The 21,376-nt window shown below is 41.3% G+C and overlaps 2 protein-coding genes, 2 non-coding genes and 1 pseudogene across 5 annotated transcripts; 1 reads left to right on the top strand and 4 right to left on the bottom strand.

Moving 5' to 3' along the window:
• The first annotated feature begins 3,819 nt into the window (after window positions 1-3,819).
• On the top strand, window positions 3,820-5,137 carry cart2 (cocaine- and amphetamine-regulated transcript 2). Its single transcript, XM_023983269.2, has 3 exons — window positions 3,820-4,116; window positions 4,405-4,488; window positions 4,759-5,137. Exons 1-3 carry the CDS (start codon window positions 3,952-3,954, stop codon window positions 4,864-4,866), a joined length of 357 nt encoding a protein of 118 aa, XP_023839037.1. The 5' UTR covers window positions 3,820-3,951; the 3' UTR covers window positions 4,867-5,137.
• A 5,811-nt stretch (window positions 5,138-10,948) lies between these two features.
• LOC111962459 (small ribosomal subunit protein eS17) lies at window positions 10,949-17,386 on the bottom strand. Of its 2 annotated transcripts, none has more exons than XM_023985562.3 (5): window positions 17,286-17,386; window positions 16,249-16,400; window positions 14,659-14,764; window positions 12,492-12,557; window positions 10,949-11,229 (listed from the first exon to the last, which is right to left on the bottom strand). In XM_023985562.3, the coding sequence occupies exons 1-5, from the start codon at window positions 17,286-17,288 to the stop codon at window positions 11,152-11,154; spliced, it is 405 nt and encodes a 134-aa protein (XP_023841330.1). In that variant the 5' UTR covers window positions 17,289-17,386; the 3' UTR covers window positions 10,949-11,151. The 2 variants fall into 2 exon arrangements, with proteins under 2 accessions (XP_023841330.1, XP_023841331.1); XM_023985563.2 differs by lacking the exon at window positions 17,286-17,386 and adding an exon at window positions 17,217-17,240.
• LOC111962900 (small nucleolar RNA SNORA71) lies at window positions 11,374-11,496 on the bottom strand (annotated as a pseudogene).
• On the bottom strand, window positions 13,986-14,114 carry LOC111962898 (small nucleolar RNA SNORA71). The gene has a single exon (XR_002877184.1). It is a non-coding gene; the product is annotated as a small nucleolar RNA SNORA71 (small nucleolar RNA).
• LOC111962899 (small nucleolar RNA SNORA71) lies at window positions 16,478-16,608 on the bottom strand. The gene has a single exon (XR_002877185.1). It is a non-coding gene; the product is annotated as a small nucleolar RNA SNORA71 (small nucleolar RNA).
• Window positions 17,387-21,376: the final 3,990 nt, after the last annotated feature.

Genomic DNA, 21,376 nt, shown 5'->3' with positions numbered 1-21,376 from the left:
ATATGATTAAGTTTAAGTTGGTCCACTGGACTCCAAAGGCAACAAGCTCACCTCCCGGAACTCCTGTACTCTTACAGTTGAAGTCGAAAGTTTATATACACTTAGGTTGGAGTCATTAAAACTCGTTTTTCAACCACTCCACAAATGTCTTGTTAACAAACTATAGTTTTGGCAAGTCAGTTAGGACATCTACTTTGTGCATGACACAACTCATTTTTCCAACAATTGTTTACAGACAGATTATTTCACTTATAATTCACTGTATCATAATTCCAGTGGTTCAGAAGTTTACATACACTAAGTTGACTGTGCCTTTAAACAGCTTGGAAAATTCAAGAAAATTATGTCATGGCTTTAGAAGCTTCTGATAGGCTTATTTACATAATTTGAGTCAATTGGAGATGTACCTGTGGATGTATTTCAAGGCCTACCTTCAAACTCAGTGCCTCTGCTTAACATCATGGGAAAATCAAAATAAATCAGACAAGACCTCAAATTTTTTTTGTAGACCTCCACAAGTCTGGTTCATCCTTGGGAGCAATTTCCAAACGCCTGAAGGTACCACGTTCATCTGTACAAACAATAGTACGCAAGTATAAACACCATGGGACCACGCAGCCGTCATACCGCTCAGGAAGGAGACGTGTTCTGTCTCTCAGAGATGAARGTACTTTAGTGCGAAAAGTGCAAATCAATCCTAGAACAACAACCTTGTGAAGATGATGGAGGATATAGGTACAAAAGTATTTATATCCACAGTAAAACGAGTCGTATATCGACATAACCTGAAAGGCCGATCAGCAAGGAAGAAGTCACTCCTCCAAAACCACCATAGAACTGTTTGGCCATAATGACCGTTATGTTTGGAGGAAAAAGGGGGAGGCTTGCAAGCCGAAGAACACAGCATCATGGTGTGGGGGTGCATTGCTGCAGGAGGGACTGGTGCACAAAATTATGTGGATATATTGAAGCAACATCTCTAGACATCAGTCAGGAAGTTAAAACTTGGTCGCAAATGGGTCTTCCAAATGGACAATGACCCKAAGCATACTTCCAAAGTTGTGGCAAAATGGCTTAAGGACAACAAAGTCAAGTTATTGGAGTGGCCATCACAAAGCCCTGACCTCAATCCTATAGAAKATTTGTGGGCGGAACTGAAAAGCATGTGCGAGCAAGGCCTACAAACCTGTCTCAGTTACACCAGCTCTGTCAGGAGGATTGGGCCAAAATTCACCCTACTTATTGTGGAAAGCTAGTGGAAGGTTACCCGAAATGTTTGACCCAAGTTAAACAATTTAAAGGCAATACTACCAAATACTAATTGAGTGTATGTAAACTTCTGACCCACTGGAAATGTGATGAAAGAAATAAAAGCTGAAATAAATCATTCTCTCAACTATTATTCTAACATTTCACATTCTTAAAATAAAGTGGTGAACATAGCTGACCTAAGATAGGGCATTTTTACTAGGATTAAATGTTAGGAATTGTGAAAAACTGAGTTTAAATGTATTTGGCTAAGGTGTATGTAAACTTCAGACTTCAACTGTATGTGGGACATAGGGGGACATTCAGCATATACCTGATAACATTATTGTGCTTGACCTGCATTCTCTTTTTCAGCTGTTTTGATAGCCCAATATACCAAGCAGAGCAGCATAATAAAAATGACACTGAATCAAGGTTGAGACAAGCAGTTTATATAAACATTTACATTTGTTCAAAATTTTACAAATAATTTTAGCAGCAATCAGGTCACCAGAAAGGGATTTATCTAGGGATACACAAAGATAAGTTACACTTGTCTTTGATTCAATCTCTTTGCCTGCACAGTTTCCCTTTATCTTGTCAGCCCCAAGCAAACTAAGTTTTGTTCCAAACGAAATTAATTATGTTTTTCCCAAATGTAGCGACAATTTGTTGTCAATCAACCAATCTCTAACAGAATGCAATTTCTTACCCAGGGTCTCTTCTATGTAAGCCATATCCTTCCCTGATACCAGTAAGGCTGAGTCATCAGCATAAAGCAGGAGTTTGCACTTTACTGTATCTTTATTGGCGACATGACATGGCAATTTCAACATTTATATTGTGTGTGTGTGTGTTTGGGGGGGGATATTCGCTTATTAAGAGATACACTGAGTGTACAAAACAGTAGGAACACCTGCTATTTCCATGACAGACTGACCAGGTGAATCCAGGGGAAAGCTATGATCCCTTATTGATGTCACTTGTTAAATCCAGTCAGTGTACATGAATGGAAGGAGACAGGATAAAGAAGGATTTTTAAGCCTTAAGACTTGGATTGTATATGTGCCATTCAGAACGTAAATGGACAAGACAAAATATTTAAGTGCCTTTGAACGGGGTAAGGTAGTAGGTGCCAGGCACAACGGTTTGTGTGTTTCAAGAACTGCAACACTGCTGGGTTTTTCCACGTTCAACAGTTTCCCGTGTGTATCAAGAATGGTTCACCACCGAAGGACATCCAGCCAACTTTACACAACTGTGGGAAGCATTGGAGTCAACATGGGCCAGCATCCCTGTGGAACACTTTCGACACCTTGTAGAGTCCATGCCCCGATGAATTGAGGCTGTTCTGAGGGCAATAGGGGGTGCCACTCAATATTAGACTCAGTGTAGATACCATATAGGGGCTGAAAAATGTCCAGAGGGCACATACTGTTGACCTCAATATGGTAAAGTCATGAGATGAAAATCCAGTCCTACTTTTAGAAGTTCAACGCACAATCTATTTCACAACATAATAATAACATATTATGTTGCAAACGTAATTCACTTCTCAACATAATATGTTCAACATGACATTAGAAGAAGAAAAGCTCATGCAAAGAAGAGTACTCATGAAAATATTGATTTGGGGGCTTTGGCAAAAGAGGTGTCACTGCACAATTAACATAGCAACAGGAGTTTGCTCCTATTATGTGCCTGCTGTGTCTGATGCACACAAACAACACTGTTTGTTTACAAGGCCTTGGTAACTTCAGATTTCTTGATACATGGCAGTGACCTTTTTAACCTGTGGTGTATTATATATTATGCCTTTTGCAAGTGTTTGTCAGAAATATTATTCACATTAGTTATGTCACAAATGAAAGAAACTTTAACGTATAGCTGTATATAGGCTATACTATTAGAAATTGGCGTATGGTTTATTTAAACTGAAAACATGACACCTTATCTGTGCACTGTTCCCCTGGGTATAGAAGTGCGTCACAAACAAATATCCATAATCAAGCTAATCTCAGAGCTTCAGGCATCATCATTGGATGATCCTCCTTTTATCATTCAGAACCCATCTCCTCAAAGAGATTAATTCAAAAATAAGCCAGTGAGAACATGTTTTCAACTCAAAGGGGCGGTTTCCCACACACATATTAAGCCTAGTAATGGACTAAGAAGCACTTTTAATGGCGAATATCCATTGAACAAGCATTTTAGTCTAGGACTAGGCTTAATCTGTGTCCGGCAAACCAGCCCTAAATTCTGAAGTTCCAAATTCTGTACAAAATGTAGCACAACTTGGTGGGCTATTTACTGAAGAACCTCTGAAAATATAACTAACTTTCAAGACCATCAGATTACGTTTTGTTAATTGCAATCAAAATTTGCAATCAGATAATATAATAAAATATTAAACTACCCATGGCTGTACTCTGTGCACTAGCAAAGACCACAAGAGCAAAACTAATTCTGAAGGGCATTTGCTGAGACAATTTGGACAGCGTAATGGGCTTCTTACGTAGGTTATTATTTCTCTTACGTATATAAGGAGATCAATGCTCAAGGCGGAGCAATTCAATATCAATGAGAATACAAACACTGAAGAGCAAACAAAAGGAGGCAAAACTGCAGGGATTGGTCAATTGAGTTGAAATAGGAAACAACTTCGCGCGCTCGTAAAGCAAAGCACTTCTCCAGATCAGGACAATGGAGAGCTCTAAACTGTGGACGAGAGCGGTAGTTTGTACAGCGCTGCTGTCCACCCTATGTGGTGCTGAAACGAGCGACTCAGAAATGGAAGTGGATTTGGAAACGAGAAACATTCACGACTTCTATCCACAAAATCCGAATCTAACGAACGAAAAACGTCTTGTAAGTCTAGCTATATTGTCTGTAAACTGTATGCATGAATGCTTATGTCCGCGGGTAGCTTTTGGAATTTACATTCGACTACCTCGATAAATAAAGAGTAGGCTAAATTATGCTATATACAAAATAAAAAGCACATTGTTATTGAGAACGTGAATGGTGTTTTAGGTTTGTTGGTCAAAATGTGAATATTGACTCAAGGAACTGTAGTAATGCTACACAATGACAAGACAGCACTTCAAGCTCTGACAGTTATGTATTTTAATTGTGTATTTCTTACTGTTTCCATAGCTTGGCGCTCTACACGAAGTTCTCAAAAAACTGCAGACCAAAAGAATTAATCCATGGGAAAAGAAATTTGGACAAGTTCCCACTGTAAGATTTTACACTCTTTCTCTGTTCAGAGAAGGTATTACTTTTTTTTTAAATGACGAATAATTACCAAATGCAGAATGACAAGATTATTTTATTTTGGTCCAGTGTTCTTAATGTAAGTGGTCTTAACTAGGCTATTGGAAGTTCATTAAACATGTCGTCGGATTATTTAATAAATGCGTGYTGTTTCGAAACGATTTACAGGATGATATTGTAACCTACAGTATCCTCATTGTTTCCATTTAACAATTTGACATTAATCTTTTTCAGTGCGACGTGGGGGAGCATTGCGCAGTGAGGAAAGGCGCTCGAATCGGCAAAATGTGCGACTGTCCACGGGGAGCTTTCTGCAACTTCTTTCTGTTGAAGTGCTTGTGAATGTAGGTTTATTGGATTCAATCCCCTATCATTGTGTTATTTAAAAGAGGGATAATAATGTAACATATGTCATTATTTTTATGAATATTTTTCAAATACAGGCGGACTATAATTGTCAATGTTATGGTGGGACCACCAATTAGATAATGGTACATCCTATCGTTTCCTGGAGTTAGATTAAACATTTGTGTCACCTAAGTGTTACTGAGCTCTCTATATTGTGCAATAAAGTGTCTCACAACTTCTTTCGTAATCAGTATTTTTGGTCTCGGAATTCTCTTTTTCTAGTTAAATATTTGTGCAATAGAATGTATTAATAAATGCATCATGAAGCCTCTTATTAAAAGGTTAGTTAGGATTAGTAAATGTGTTAATATGCTGTTCTCATGATACAAAGATCCTATTGAGAATTTCAACAACTGTACCTCAAACCACACGAACTTCAATTTCATGACAAGTTTCCTTTCACAGTATAACAAAAACGTACATGTTAGAGGTGATGAATTAGGGAAATTAAGGCGTATTAAAGCAGTCTTCAGCCTGAGTGCAAGCTGGAGAACTAATTTAGTGAAAATTAGTCAGGATCACAAACTTGGTTGGATCTAAAACTGTACTTCAATTACATACTTTAATTATAGTCATGTTTTTCCATAAGCTATATTACAAATGTAACTTGTTCCAAACATTTATGTCATTCCATCTTCACATAAGTAGGAAAACAAAATATAAAGATGCCATTTGATCTCAGAGGGAACTGACAGTTTCAAATTTGACTGAATTTGTCAAAGGGAATGTTCGTTCTAATAGACTCAATCAACACTCAAGATCTCTAAAATGTTAAGTCATGTAAATCGCACACCGGACTGACAATGGTGCTGTAGTCGTGAGTATAGAAGTATAGTGCATTCAGAAAGTATTCAAAAACCTTGACTTTTCCACATTTCATTACGTTATAGCCTTATTCTAAAATTMATTAAATATTGAATTTGTTTCATCCATCTACACACAATACCCCATAATACCAAAAACAGGTTTTTAGAAATTGGCAAATTTATAAGAAATAAAAACCAGAAATACGTTATTTACATAAGTATTCAGACCCTTTGCTATGAGACTTGAAATTGAGCTCAGGTGCATCCTGTTTCCATTGATCGTCCATGATATTTCTATAACTTGATTGGAGTCCAACTGTGGTAAATTCAATTGATTGGACGTGATTTGAAAAGGCACACACCTGTCTATATAAGGTCCCACAGTTGACAGTGCATGTCAGAGCAAAAACCAAGCCATGGGGTCGAAGGAATTGTCCGTAGAGCTCCGAGACAGGATTGTGTCAAGGCACAGTGAAGTGTACCAAAACCTTTCTGAAGCATTGAAGTTCCAAGAACACAGTGGCCTCAATTGTTCTTAAATGGAATAAGTTTGGAACCACCAACCCTTCCAAGAGCTGGCCACCCGGCCAAACTGAGCAATCAGGGGAGAAGGGCTTTGGTCAGGGAGGTGAACAAGAACTCGATGGTCATTTACAGAGCTCCAGAGTTCCTGTGGACTGGAAGACTAGTCAGGATCGAGGGAAAGTACAGAGATCCGTGATGAAAAACTGTTCCAGAGCGCTCAGGACCTGAGTGGGGCGAAGGTTCACCTTCCAATAGGACAACGACCCTAAGTTCACAGCCAAGACAACACAGCAGTGACTTCGGGACAAGTCCAGGGTTCCCATACCTTCTTAAACATCAAATTCAAAAACCTTTCAAAGACTTTCCAGGGCCAATTCCCTCAAATTCAAAGGGCCCAACATGGCATAGTTTGAGACACGGATCAAGGTTAATTACTGTTACAACACTGATAATTTTTATAATAAGAACTAGCAGGCTTTACAGAAGCTCACAGACAACAATTAAAAAGAGAAAGAGTCTTGAATGTGTGAACACTTCTCAATTATGCTGTGTTACAATGATGGCAGACTACGTGGTCTCTTGCCTTCTCTAACACGGCACAGCAAAACAATATATTGTGTAAGTTGAGCGATAGAGACAGAGACTTATTTACGAGTTGAAGAGCTAAGTAACTCCTTGTTTATTTCATTAGCACCAGCTTAACACAAAACATGTCGCAGAGCAAAAACATTACCTTGTTTTTCCATGAACATGATCAAATAAATAGGCAAATAAAAAACACATGGCCATAAATAAAATGTTTTGCAACAATAAAAGATGAAAATTAAAAATAAATAAAACATTTCCCCAACCATTGTGTTCTGGGGTTGTTGGCCTTTTTGGTTCATTTGCTTTTCTTTTTTTCCCGCTTACTCATTGAGTAGTGTTTTGCCCTTTCTCAAACTGTTAAAACAGTGCCCAACGCTTGCTTTTTGCTGCTATGCCCCTTCATTTGCTTTTCATGTCATTCAATTTTTCATTGAGTAGTGTTTCTATTTCAGCTGCTTGTGCTCTTTTATCTTTACCACCCTTTCTCAGGCTATTGGACTTGGCAATAAGAGTGAGGTTGCCTGTGCTCTCCTCTGAGTGCAWATTTGTCTGCTGAGGTCTCGAGAGCATTTATGTCATCTGTCAGTCTTCTTTTCTTCCCTTTAAGTTAATCTATTTAATCTATAAGGTCTATTCATCTATTCTGTTTCMGTTTTTTTGCTCATCCATTCTTCTGTCTGTTCTTCTTGATGTGTCACATACCTCTGCCTTGCAGATGCCACTGACATAAGCGGCGGTCTGTCAATGCACACATTATGTATGCCACCCACAGCTCTTATGTGGTCAACTATACATCTCTGTGCTACATATGAATCTTCTTTCAAGTTCTCCACTTCAATCTGCCGATTGATGGAGAATGCGCGCTCTACTGAGGCTTGCCTGTGTGACAGTGAGAGGAGTTGGCGGCAAAGTCTCCATAGATTTATGAGCGCTTTGTCCTTTGACATATACTCATGTAAAAATGTGTCCAATCTGTCTTGGACAGGATCAAAGTTTACAAACTCTGAGTGTTGGGCCTGGACAATGTCATCAATAAAATGTGAGTATTGTCGAATGATGTCATCACAATCTTCTTCCTTCACCCGATGACTATTTACAAGGTAGGTCAGGGCCTTCTTCAATTTTGCTGTACACAGCATCTTTRTTTTTGTGCCTGCCATTTCCCTTGGATCCAAAATAAAAGATGTGAGAACAGAGAGTACTTCAATGGAAATTTCTCAATGAGTTTGTAAACAGTTGTTAGCATACACTTCTTGCAAGTGATTTTGAAGTCCAGCAATGTTTTCTGTCCAATTTTCTTCCCTGCGGACAAGTCTCTCACAATTCTTTGAGTAACAAAGCCCAAGTCGACATGTGAGGAGTTGATGTGATTGGATGACTGTCTCACCTCGACATCAATATGTTTTTGAGGGGTCTTCGCTTCTTTCATGAGGTCTGGCTTAATTCATCTGCTCATCAAGCTCTTAAGCACCTTGAACAAGTCTGTAGAGAGAAATGGCACCATGGGCTTATCGGTCTGGTAGCGTGTGAGAAATGGTGTCACTTCTTTGCTCACTGACAAGATGAAATTCAGTTTTGCTGTCATGAGGGTCCTTAACGGCCTCCTGAATCACCTCAAAGGACTTTGTGCCTGCATTTGGACCTCTCTTCTCTACAGCCTTCACATATGTTGCCATATGGGGTAAAAACTCTAAAGCTCTTTCAAGCATGGGCGCATTTTCAACCCACCGTGTCGTGCAAAAGTTAAGTGGCATTGGGGTATCTGATGATGTTAAAGCAGTCCTCCCTGCGGGCTGGAGTATCCTTCAGAAGTTGGTACATAGCATGCAGTACACTGTCGACTTCCCACTCTGTCTCTTCTACTCCCTTCTGAAATGCTCCACGTACAATATGGAGACCGCAACTGCCAATGTTTATAAGGTGTACATCAAAATCTAGGAGGGACTTCTCAACCTTTGAGTAAAATGACCAATTTACATTTGGTCCATCCATGGAGATCTGAACCATGTTTTTCTTTGGTAGATCTTCGGTGCTCTTCTCATAGACAGCTTTAAGGTACAACGCAGTCGCATGTCCCACAAATTTAGAATCATAAAATCTCGTTACAACTTTGTCCTCAACCCATAAACGGACATGAAAGTCACACTGCTTTGACTGTGTTTTTCTGTTAAGGCTCATCAAAGAGAAGTACATAGTCCTCCTCCCCAGCAGACTGTTTTTTAGACAAGTGCTTGAAATGAAGAGCCAAGCCATGTGTGCACAAATAGCTGGACTTTGTTGCCCCACATGTTGAGGTCTTGGCTATTGCACTGTCTGGGAACATCTCTGAGAACAGCACACCTAAGGAGTAAATAAAAACTAAAAGATGTTTAAATCAAACACTTATTTCTGTTTCTAGCCTGTGTGTGAATGTGTTACAGAGAGAGAATATGAAATATGAAAACAAACATAACATGTTCCTAAAACTAATGTAATGTTACAGGTGAGTGTTCCTAAAACTAATGTAATGTTACAGGTGAGTTTATAAACCATGCCACTCACCCGTGCGTTCACTAGAGTGGAAAGAGTAGACACTCGATCATATTCAGACACCACAATGTGTCCTCTTTGGGAACGCCAGTTAAGACGGACTGTCTTGTGGTGGTGAATGTGGTAGTAGTTGTAGAAGATTGTCTAGGTGGTGATGTAGATGATGACTTTTCCACATAGTTCAATTGATTGGGAGCTGTAGGAAAATAAGTCTCCAAGTCTGATGAACGACTAGCTAGCTGTCTAACGTTAGCTAGCATTAGTCATTAAACGTTGTCACTAACAACTCTAGTGAACGTCCTTTAACTAAACGTAAACTTTCAGCTAACGTTAGAAAACAGTCATTTATTTCAAATGTTCACMGTCCAGCTCTGCTTGCCGCAAGTTAACGTAACGTTAACAACTTAGCTAATGTTAGCTAGCTAGCACGATAGGTGTGATTGTGGGAGAATTGAGGCTTCTAGATAACGTTAGCTACAAACATAGCAAACGTTAATTTGACCGAATAATTCTGTAACGTTAAAAGTTAATTTACCAAACCACGAAGAGACGGAATAATCTAGCTAACTAATTAACGTTATTAACTAAGTATGGTTGTTGTATTCCTTTCTACATGTTACCAGGGGTAGGACATAACCGCGTTTAACTTGTGGAGTGCCGTCATGTGTGAAGCACCAGAAGCATGGCTCGTCGCAGCTGCTTCGCCCATGGCGTGATCTTTTGTTGATTTGCTGCAGGCTCTGCATCGGGCCATATGGATGTCCCGCGGATCTTTAACAAGCCAGTCTTTGTAAATGTCTTTGGAGAGCCACGTGCCCAGGAATTGACATTTCCAGGCATAGCTTAAGTTTCGCTTAACGTTAGCTTTCTCGATTACTTGCCGCTGTTTAATAACTCATGCACGTGACCGTCGCACTTTCTCCGGGCAGGTGGCGCGTGAAACAAGGACACACAAACGGCGAAAGACACACATACAGACAGCGGAACGTAGCCCATTACTGACGTAAAAAAATAAATAATCTAATAACTGCAATTTCTATTCTTCCAAAAATGTATAAATTCAAGCACTTTCAATGACCAATGTCTATTTTCAAAAACTTAAGGCCTTGATTTTCTCTCTCAAATTCACAAACTTTCAAGGACCKGTGGGAACCCTAGACAAGTATCAATGTCCTTGCATGGCCCAGCCAGAGCCCGAACTTGAACCTGATCGAACATCTCTCAAGACCTGCAAATAGCTCTGCAGTGACGCTCCCCATCCAACCTGACAGAGCTTGTGAGAATCTGCAGAGGTATGGGAGAAACTCCCAATACAGGTGTGCCAAGCTTGTAGCGTCATACCTGCCAAAGGCACTTCAACAAAGTACTGAGTAAAGGGTCTGAATACTTATGTATATATGATATTTTAATACATTTGCAACACGTATAAAAAAACGTTTTGCTTTGTCATTATGGGGTTATTGCATGTAGATAAAAAAAAAAAAAACGATTGAATCCACTTTAGAATAAGGCTGTAATGTAACAAAATATGGAAAAAGTTGTGGGGTCTGAATACTTTCCAAATGCTCTATAGTATAGGAACTAAACTTTATTGCACAAAGCCTGAAATTACAGTTCAATTGAGTCAAGGACATGAGGACCAAGCACTTATCCAATTAACATTTCCATCAACCTAGCATACGCATCTACTTGTTCTAAACAGCAAGACCACTAGGAGACTCATTGCTTTTTTTGTACATTTTGTATTTATTAAGAGATATATTACAAATGCCTAGACTCCTCTGGGTGTCTTGAAGTTCATTCCGACAGTTGGCTGGGTGACCTGCAGGTTGGACAGACTGCCGAAGTCCTGGAGGAAAGAGAAAAATAAAATTCAATTTCACCATCAAGTAACCACCAGAATACACCACAAGTTCATGCTAACGATGTAAACCACAGAAGCCTGGTCTCTTATCGGTGAGTAGTTTCACCCTGAAGTTAAGATTGTGGAAGATGTTGAATACAGGGTATGACAGGAACCGGTATTCCAACAAACACGGGAACATTTTTCAAAGTCACTGTTCCTGTACTATCAATGACTATGGCAAGTCATGCCATAGTCACTTTCGATACAGGGTTTAAGCCATGGTGTTATCTTAAGGCTAAACATACTTGTGTATGTGGACACCCCTTCAAATAAGTTGATTTGTCTATTTCAGCCACACCCTTTGCTGACTGGTGTATAAAACTGAGTACAAAGCCATGCAATCTCCATAGACAAACATTGGCAGTAGAATGGCCTCACTGAKCAGAGCTCAGTGACTTTCAACGTGGCACCATCATAGGATGCCACCTTTCCAACAAGTCAGTTTGTCAAATGTATGCCCTACTAGAGCTGCCCCTGTAAACTAAGTGCTGTTTTTGTGAAGTGGAAACGTCTAAGCGCGACAACGGCTCAGTTGCGAAGTGGTAGGCCACACAAGCTCACAGAACAGGACCGCCGAGTGCTGAAGCTTGTTATTTTAATTTCCTGTCCTCGGTTGCAACACTCACTACAYAGTTCCAAACTGCCTCTGGAAGCAACATCAGCACAAGAACTGTTCGTTGGGAGCTTRATGAAATGGGTTTCCATGGCCGAGCAGCCACATACAAGCCTAAAATCACCATGCCAAGCATCGGCTTGAGTGGTGTAAAACTCGCCGCCAATTTGACTCTGGCGCAGTGCAAAAGCGTTCTCTGGAGTGATGAATCATGCTTCACCATCTGGCAGTCCGACAGACTAATCTGGGTTTGGCGGATGCCAGGAGAAGGCTAACTGCCTGAAAGCATAGTGCCAACTGTAAAGTTTGGTGGATGAGGATCTGGTCTGGCGCTGTTTTTCATGGGTCGGGCTAGGCCCCTTAATTCCAGTGAAGGGAAATCTTAACGCTACAGCAAACAATGACATTCTAGACGAATCTGTGCTTCGAACTTTGTGGCAACCGTTTGGTGAAGGCTCTTTCCTGTTTCAGCATGACAATGCCACTGTGCACAAAGCGAGTTCCATACACAAGCAGGTGTCCACATACTTTGGATCAGGTAGTGTTTATTCATCATGAAGACACCAAACGTAACTGCCTGTGAGGGACTTACCAGTAGTTTGAGCATCTCCTTGGTGTCAGGGTCCACCTCTATGATCTCCTGGTCAAGAGCAGAAACCTGTAAACAGAAAAGTTAAGTTAGAGTGGTAATGCATTATGTCAACACTGTCCAAACACATTAGTAATAGTGTGCATAGTAAACTGGCAACAGTTAAATACATCAATTCAACAGAGCGTACAGTTACTGGCTGCCTGGGGCAATGGTTACAGGCCTGCCAACTTTTTAGAGTACCAGACACGCGCGGCAAATTGGGATTTTCTTTCCCCATCACACGCTCGTGCACGCTGTTTATGAGTCTTATCGCAAATATAAAATTGTACCAAATCAAGTCTATATGTGGTTGGAATACTTTCTTGACCGCATTCCATTCACACATATGTAAAAGTCACTAACAAGTTCTAATTAGAAAGAACACACCAAGGGCCTTTATTATTGGAGTTTAATTTTATTAATTAAAATGTACAAATTTATTAAAACAAAATGTACAAATGTCTTATCCACAATAAAAAGATTTACTCTGATATGCCAAATGTTTGAAACAGAGCATCAAATAAACATGTTATTCATAAAAACGAAAAAGCTATGATAGGAAACAGTGGGTGAGAACAAATCTTCTGGAGACCTTCAAATGTCCAGGAAATTATTTCGACACATTTGCCTGGTAGCTAGCAGATTGAACCTTCCGCAGCAGGACATCAGGGTAGACTTCTCCGTGGCAAACAGTTCCTCTGGCAACCATTGAAACCTTCTTGGTAATGAGGGAACTCAGCACGTCAGTACTGGGTTTTGTTCTTGGAAACGAGACTGAATATTCGTTAGCAGTCTGCACTCAGACTCCATTTAATGCCAAGACGTTTATATTTATTTTTTATTATACTTTTGTAATGCTTTGTGACGTGGCTCATAATTACAGTTACAATCTATTAGGTTGCGTGATCCACGTAATGTTATGTCGAAAACAAAACTAATGGGACGCAGAAWTAAATGTATATCACACTCGCACAAATACGACCAGTTATTTTTCGTATTTGCATTTKATTTCTTTCACTAGAAATGCGAGTGAACTGCTGGCACTTTAGAGTCCAACGAATCTCCATCTTACGTTTGCTTGAAACAATTAGTGTTTACCTTTCCACAACACACATAGTGAAAGGGATTTGTCCATGTGTTTACATACAGCTGACAGTTGGCAAACTCAGCATCACAACAGGAGGGGCAGACACGGGGTAGCTACGTTGAATAATGATGTATTAATCTCCATGTCCGTTGACAACTCCGTACATGTCTGTGTTGCAGCTTGAGAATCAGGATGTTAAATCCGCTGAGTAAATATTTGATTAAAATATATATAAAAATAAATAAAAACCAGGCCCTATTCATTTCTGCGTACTTTTAACTCGGATCTCGTACCTGGACAGAGAATTGCGTCGTCGGAACGCAAAATGCGTGCAAGTTGGCAGGTCTGGGTTTACGATGTTACCACATTGTTTGAAAGATACAGGGTTTGACAGGAACCAGTATTCCAACAAACACGGGAAAAGCTTTCAAGATCACTATTCCTGTACTATCAATGACTATGGCAAAAGTCATGCCATAGTCACTTTCGATACAGGGCAAATCAAAGAATGATATTTGACTGACTCAAAAAAGGTATTTCACATCCCAACTATACACTAAAGATAACCAATGGCAGCAAATAAATTAGATAAATGATGACCCAGAGCAGCTTATGGATGCATCTTTAKGTGCCAAGGCAAAGTAGAAACCTGCATAGCTTTAATCATGACTGTTCGCAGGTAAGGACACAGCAATACAACTCCTTACTGGACAGCAAATCAAACATGCACACATCAGCAAGGCATGCCTATAGAGCCCATTAAATTGATAAGCACACCACCCAGATCTTGATGGCAATGGACTAAACACATTATTTATTGATGCTTGTGATGCATCAACAAATAATGTGTTTAGTCCATTGCCATCAAGACTTATCAAGAAACATATGCCACTGATTAACCAAACCAACATATAGTTCAGTTAATGCATACCTTTTTGTTGTATGTGATGCCTGTGGGAATCGAACCCACAACCTTTGCGGTGCCAGCAAGTATAGATGCACTGTGCTCTGATGCGCAGAAGTGTGGGTGGGGACACTTACCTCTGGGACGTAGTTGTCCCTCCTCTCCCTCTCCTCCTCCTGCAGCTTGATGGAGATGCCTCTGACGGGACCCCTCTGGATGCGCTTCATCAGATGGGTCACATACCTAAGAGCACAAACCAGAATTCAGTTAATTCATGTACAACATCACAATTGTAACAGCATTAGATCAGACCATGGGTTCAAACAAATTTTTATGATAGATCACTGAAAACTAGTCTAGCATGAGAATTAGGTTTCACTCAAGTTTAGGTTGTTGCGGACGAGAAAGATGTTTGAAAGACAGGGTTTGACAGGAAAAGGTATTCCAACAAACATGGGGAAATATTTCAGTCACAAATCTCGTAACATCAATGACTATGGTAACAGTTGTACCATAGTCACTTTCGATATAGGGTTTAGGTGGCAAACTAGCAATAATCAGCTAGGTCAGGGATATGATAGAATGAATAACTCCCTCCAAGCCATGCTATTAGTAGTGTTTTGAAATACAACCTGATTGAAGTGCAGCATAGTACATGTCATATGAAACATCTTTCTCGGAGGACCTGAGACTACCTGGCCTGATGACTCCATGCTGTCCCAGTCCACCTGGCCGTGCTGCTGCTCCAGTTTCAACTGTTCTGCCTGTGGCTATGGAACCCTGACCTGCTACCTGTCCCAGACCTGCTGTTTTCAACTCTTTATAGAGACAGCAGTAGCGGTAGAGATACTCTGAATGATCGGCTATGAAAAGCCAACTGACATTTACTCCTGAGGTGCTGACCTGTTGCACCACTGTGATTATTATTATTTGACCATGCTGGTCATTTATGAACATTTGAACATCTTGGCCATGTTCTGTTATCATCTCCACCAGGCACAGCCAGAAGAGGACTGGCCACCCCTCATAGCCTGGTTCCTCTCTAGGTTTCTTCCTAGGTTTTGGCCTTTCTAGGGAGTTTTTCCTAGCCACCGTGCTTCTACACCTGCATTGCTAGCTGTTTGGGGTTTTAGGCTGGGTTTCTGTACAGCATTTTGTGACCACAGCTGATGTAAGGGATTTATAAATAAATTTGATTCAATAAAATATGAAATTAATGAGATACTTCAACATWGAAAAAATGCAAAGGAGCCAATTAGCTGACACCGACATCCCAAAATGGCTGCTGTGGCTTCTGCTACCTATCATGAGGATGAAAAGGGCAGTTTCCAGAAAAACGAGCAGTCATTTCATCTTCTCAGTATAACAGTTGGAATAACAGGACAATTCAGAGTACAACGCATTTCTCATCCATGATTGCGGTACGTTTTCCGAGCCATGTCTCGTGCTGGCTCCGTGGTGACTTAATTTTAAAAATTGCGGGTCTGACCCTGTAGTGCAGCTGTGAGCAAGCGTAAGGTGTCGGATCTGCTGGCTACACCTGAAACTAGACCCAGGAGACTCCAAATTGAGAACGAAGAAAATATCCCCACGGTTGGTTGAACGTTGCTGTACAGCGTTGTCTACGCAACATCTGCTGCTTGACCTCAGATAAGCTTTATATATGCCGCAGAGGTTCGAGTCCGCTTGGCTATTAGAGACAATAAAGCTAAAGAAACCAGACTCACCCAGCGATCTTGTTGCGCAGCTTCTTGCTGGGGATGATAGCGATCTCTTCACACACCCTCTTGTTGGTGTGGAAGTCATTTCCCAGCCGGGTGTAGTACTTCTCAATGATGACCCGGGCGGCTTTTTTCACCGTCTTGGTCCTGACTCGTCCCTGTGGAACAAAGGAGTTGTGCAAATGACTAGGTTATTCTCATCTCCTGAATGGGCTTACATTTTATGAATTTAAAATATCTGAGAAAACCAGGGTTCGGTAGGGACTTAGGACCCATCGAACACGGGAAAGCCCCTCAATTCACTTTTCCTGTACTATCAATGACCTGGCTACTTAAATCAAAGCCATAGCCACTTTCGATACAGGGTTCAACGTAAATTACATTTCTAAAGCGGTTGAAATTTTAGGAGGTATAAGTATACCAACGGCTGGCATGACCAGGCAAGCTACATTTGGATCTAACATACAAGGTTGTACCTAATACTAACGAGCTAGCAACTTTGCGCAGACTGACTACCTAGCCAACTACCTACATGCTAGTAAATGGATCTCACGATTAACTACACCGGTGAGTAAGTCAGAAACAATGGGTACCCTACATTGGGAAAACAGACCACCGATGGTTAATTAGCTAGTAGYATGATTTCGCAATCAGCTAGTTATGCTAATCATTATCACGGAACAAAATGTATTTCTTACAAACAGCTGAAACCAACGTCCTACACCACTAACCACCCTGCGGATAATGTGTACAATATTAAAGGCATGGCCAGTTCTCTACTGATTGTAATCAAATCAAGACATGGAAAACGTGGTTGTTAATGTGCAGCCAAATGCTAGCATAATGCTTCTTCCGTTAGCATCTCGGAGAACCCTCATATTGTTCATAAAGTCTGCCAGGAAGGGCATCCTAACGCAATATGTCACTGCGATTGAGTAATACATACACCATTTCACTATTCTAGAGATAAATACCATTATGGCTAGTAAAAAAACGGAGGATTACGATAGATTTAGAGGGGTTGTAAATGTTGAAGTACCCACCATGTTGAATCGGGCTGGTAGAAGAGGACTATACAAGCGCTTCAGCGGAAGTATAATAAGAGGGCACGCGGATGTGGGAAACCAAGGGGAAAGGGTGCCGCCCCCTAGTGGTAGACGAATTCGTAAAAATATATAACCAGACTTGCAGTTCATCACAGCTATATTACTGTACATGTGGTTTCCCCAGTTGAGTGAAATTATTGCGCATAAGTGCGGCGGTTAGTTTAGCGGTTAAGAGCGTTGGCCAAGTAAGCGAAAGGCCGCTGGTTCTATCCCCGAGCTGACTAGGGGGAAAAGTTTCGATGTGCTCTTCACTTTTTTATTTAACTAGGCAAGTCAGTTAAGAACAAATTCTTATTTACAATGACGCCCTACCCCGGCCAAACCCTAACCAACGCTGGGCCAATTGTGCGCCGCCCTATGGGACTCCCAATCACGAGAGGCTGTGATACAGCCTGGAATCAAACCAGGGTCTCTAGTGAGGCCTCTAGCACTAAGATGCAGTGCCTTAGACCGTTGCGCCACTCGGGAGCCCACTTAACCCTAATTGCTCCAGGGTCGCTGTCAATAATGGCTAATCCCAGGCCATGACTCCACTCTCAGTGGGAATGGGATATGCAAAAAAACATCCAATAAACATTTGTAGCCTATGTGTGAAATAAGACAACTGTAAGCACCTAATTACTATCTATACTGAACAAAAATATAAATGCAACATTTAAAGTGTTGGTCAAATTTTTCATGAGCTGAAATAAAAGATCCCAGAAATATTCCATACGCACAAAAAGCATATTTCTCAAAAATGTTGAGCACAAATTTGTTTACATCCCTGTTAGTGAGCATTTCTCATTTGCCAAGATTATCCATCCACCTGACAGGTGTGGCATATCAAGAAGCTGATTAAACAGCATGATCATTACACAGGTGCACCTTATGCTGGGGACAATAAAAGGCCACCAAAACGTGCAGTTTTATCACACAACGCAAGGCCACAGATGTCTCAAGTTTTGATTGACATAATGACTGCAGGAATGTCCAACAGAGCTGTTGCCTGAGTATTTAATGTTAATTCCTCTACCATAAACTGCCTCCAACAAAATTGTAGACAATTTGGTAGCAGTACATCCAACTGGCCGCACAACAGAAGACCACGTGTAGCCACGACAGCCCAGGACCTCCACATCCGGCTTCTTCACCTGCGGGATCGTCTGAGGATGTGGAGGGGGGGATGTTGCTCAGGAGTATTTCTGTCTGGAATGAAGCCCTTTTGTGGGGAAAAACTCATTCTGATTTGCCGGGCCTGGCTCTCCAGTGGATGGACCTGGCTCCCAAGTGGGTGGGCCTATGCTCTCCCAGGCCCACCCATGGCCGGCCCCTGCCCAGTTATGTGAAATATATAGATTAGGGCCTAAAGAATTTATTTTTAATTGATTGATTCCCTTCTATGAACTGTAACTCAGTAAAAGCTTTTACATTTTTGCATGTTGCGTATACTGTGCCTTCGGAAAGTATTTTTATGTTACGTTACACTGTAACGTACAGCCTTATTCTAAAAWWWTTTWTTTTTTTCCTCAGCTATCTACACACAATACCCTATAATGACAAAGCAAAAACAGGATTTTAGAAATTTGTGCAAAAGTATTACAAATAAAACACATATCTTATTTACATAAGTATTCAGACACTTTGCTATGAGACTTGAAATTGAGCTCAGGTGCATCCTGTTTCCATTGGTCATCCTTGAAATGTTTCTACAACTTGATTGGAGTCCACCTGTAGTAAATTCAATTGATTGGACATGATTTGCAAAGGCACAAACCTGTCTATATAAGGTCCCACAGTTGACAGTGCATGTCTGAGCAAAAACCAGCGTCACGTCTGGAAGAAACATGACACCATCCCTACGGTGAAGCATGGTGTGGGGATATTTTTCAGCAGCAGGGACTGGGAGACTAGCCAGGGTTGAGGCAAAGATCAACGGAGCAAAGTACAGAGAGATCCTTGATGAAAACCTGCTCCAGATCACCCAGGACCTCAGACTGGGGTGAAGGTTCACCTTCCAACAGGACAATGACCACACAGCCAAGACAAAGCAGGATTGGCTTCGGGACAAGTCTCTGAATGTCCTTGAGTGGCCCAGCCAGAGCCCGGACTTCAACCCGATCGAGCATTGTTACAATGGCGCCGGAGAGGAGGGCTGCCGTCTTATCGGCTCTTAACCAACCATGCTATTTTGTTTGTTTTTTCATGATGTTCATAACTTGTTTTATACATAATGTTGCTGCTACCGTCTCTTATGACCGAAAATAGCGTCTGGACATTAGAACTGTGATTGCTCACCTCAAACTGTACGAAGAGTTCTTATTCAATGAGTCGGATGGGAGGAATATACTACTACAGAAACCGGACCAGGCAACAGATCCCCGTGATTCGCTGGAGAAGGAAACAGAGATTTCGTGGAAAAAGATCAGCGTGCCTTGAGAATCAGGTGACGAGTGGCTAATCTGCACTTGCCTTCCGTCCTGCTAGCTAATGTTCAATCGCTGGAAAATAAATGGGACAAAGCTGAAAGCACATATATCCTACCAACGGGACATTAAAAACTGTAATATTTTATGTTTCACAGAGTCGTGGCTGAACGACGACATTAAGAACAAACAGCTGGCGGGTTATACACTCCATCGGCAGGACAGAACAGCAGCCTCTGGTAAGACACGGGGTGGGGGCCTATGCATATATGTGAATAACAGCTGGTGCATGATATTTAAGGAAGTCTCAAGGTTTTGCTTGCCTGAGGTAGAGTATCTCATGATAAGCTGTAGACCACACTATCTACCTAGAGAGTTTATCTGTATTTTTCGTAGCTGTCTACATTCCACCACAGACCGATGCTGGCACTAAAAGCTGTATACCGCCATAAGCAAACAGGAAAATGCTCATCCAGAAGTGGCCGGGGAGTATAATGCAGGGAAACTTAAATCAGTTTTACCTAATTTCTATCAGAACATTAAATGTGCAACCAGTTGAAAATGTTTATAGACCACCTTTACTCCACACACAGAGATGCTTACAAAGCTCTCCTTCGCCCTCCATTTTGGCAAATCTGACCATAATTAGATTCTCCTGATTCCTGCTTACAAGCAAAAATTAACGCATGAAGCACCAGTGACTAGGTATATAAAAAAGTGGTCAGATGAAGCAGATGCTAACTACAGGACTGCTTTGCTAGCACAGACTGGAATATGTTCCGCGATTCTTCCGATAGCATTGAGGAGTACACCACATCAGTCACTGGCTTTATCAATAAGTGCATCGAGGATGTCGTCCCCACGGCGATTGTACGTACAGTACATAACCCAACCAGAAGCCATGGATTACAGGCAACATTCGGACTGAGCTAAAGGATAGAGCTGCCGCTTTCAAGGAGCGGGACTCTAACCCGGAAGCTTATAAGAAATCCCGCTATGCCCTCCGAGGAACCATTAAACAGGCAAAGCATCAATATAGGACTAAGATTGAATCGTACTACACCGGCTCTGAAGCTTTGCAGGGCTTGCAAACTATTACAGACACCAAAGGGAAGCACAGCCGAGAGTTGCCAAGTGACACGAGCCTACCAGACAATACGACACGAGCCTAAATCACTTCTATGCTCGCTTCGAGGCAAGTAACACTGAAACATGCGTGAGAGCATCAGCTGTTCCGGACGACTGAATGATCACACTCTCCGCAGCCGATGTGAGTAAGACCTTCAAACAGGTCAACATTTACAAGGGCGCAGGGCCAGACGGATTACCAGGACGTGTACTCCAAGCATGCGCTGACCAACTGGCAAGTGTCTTCACTGACATTTTCAACCTCTCCCTGTCTGAGTCTGTAATACCAACATGTTTCAAGCAGACCACCATAGTCCATGCCCAAGAACACTAAGGTAACGTGCCTAAATGACTACCGACCCGTAGCACTCACGTCTGTAGCCATGAAATGCTTTGAAAGGCTGATCATGGCTCACATCAACACCATTATCCCAGAAACCTTAGACACACTCCAATTTGCATACTGCACCAACAGATCCACAGATGATGCAATCT

The sequence above is a fragment of the Salvelinus sp. IW2-2015 genome, linkage group LG4q.1:29 (assembly GCF_002910315.2).
Source record: "Salvelinus sp. IW2-2015 linkage group LG4q.1:29, ASM291031v2, whole genome shotgun sequence".
NCBI classification, from domain to species: Eukaryota; Metazoa; Chordata; class Actinopteri; order Salmoniformes; family Salmonidae; genus Salvelinus; species Salvelinus sp. IW2-2015.
Note: the sequence above shows the minus strand (reverse complement) of the source record. Positions and strands in the feature narration are given on the sequence as shown.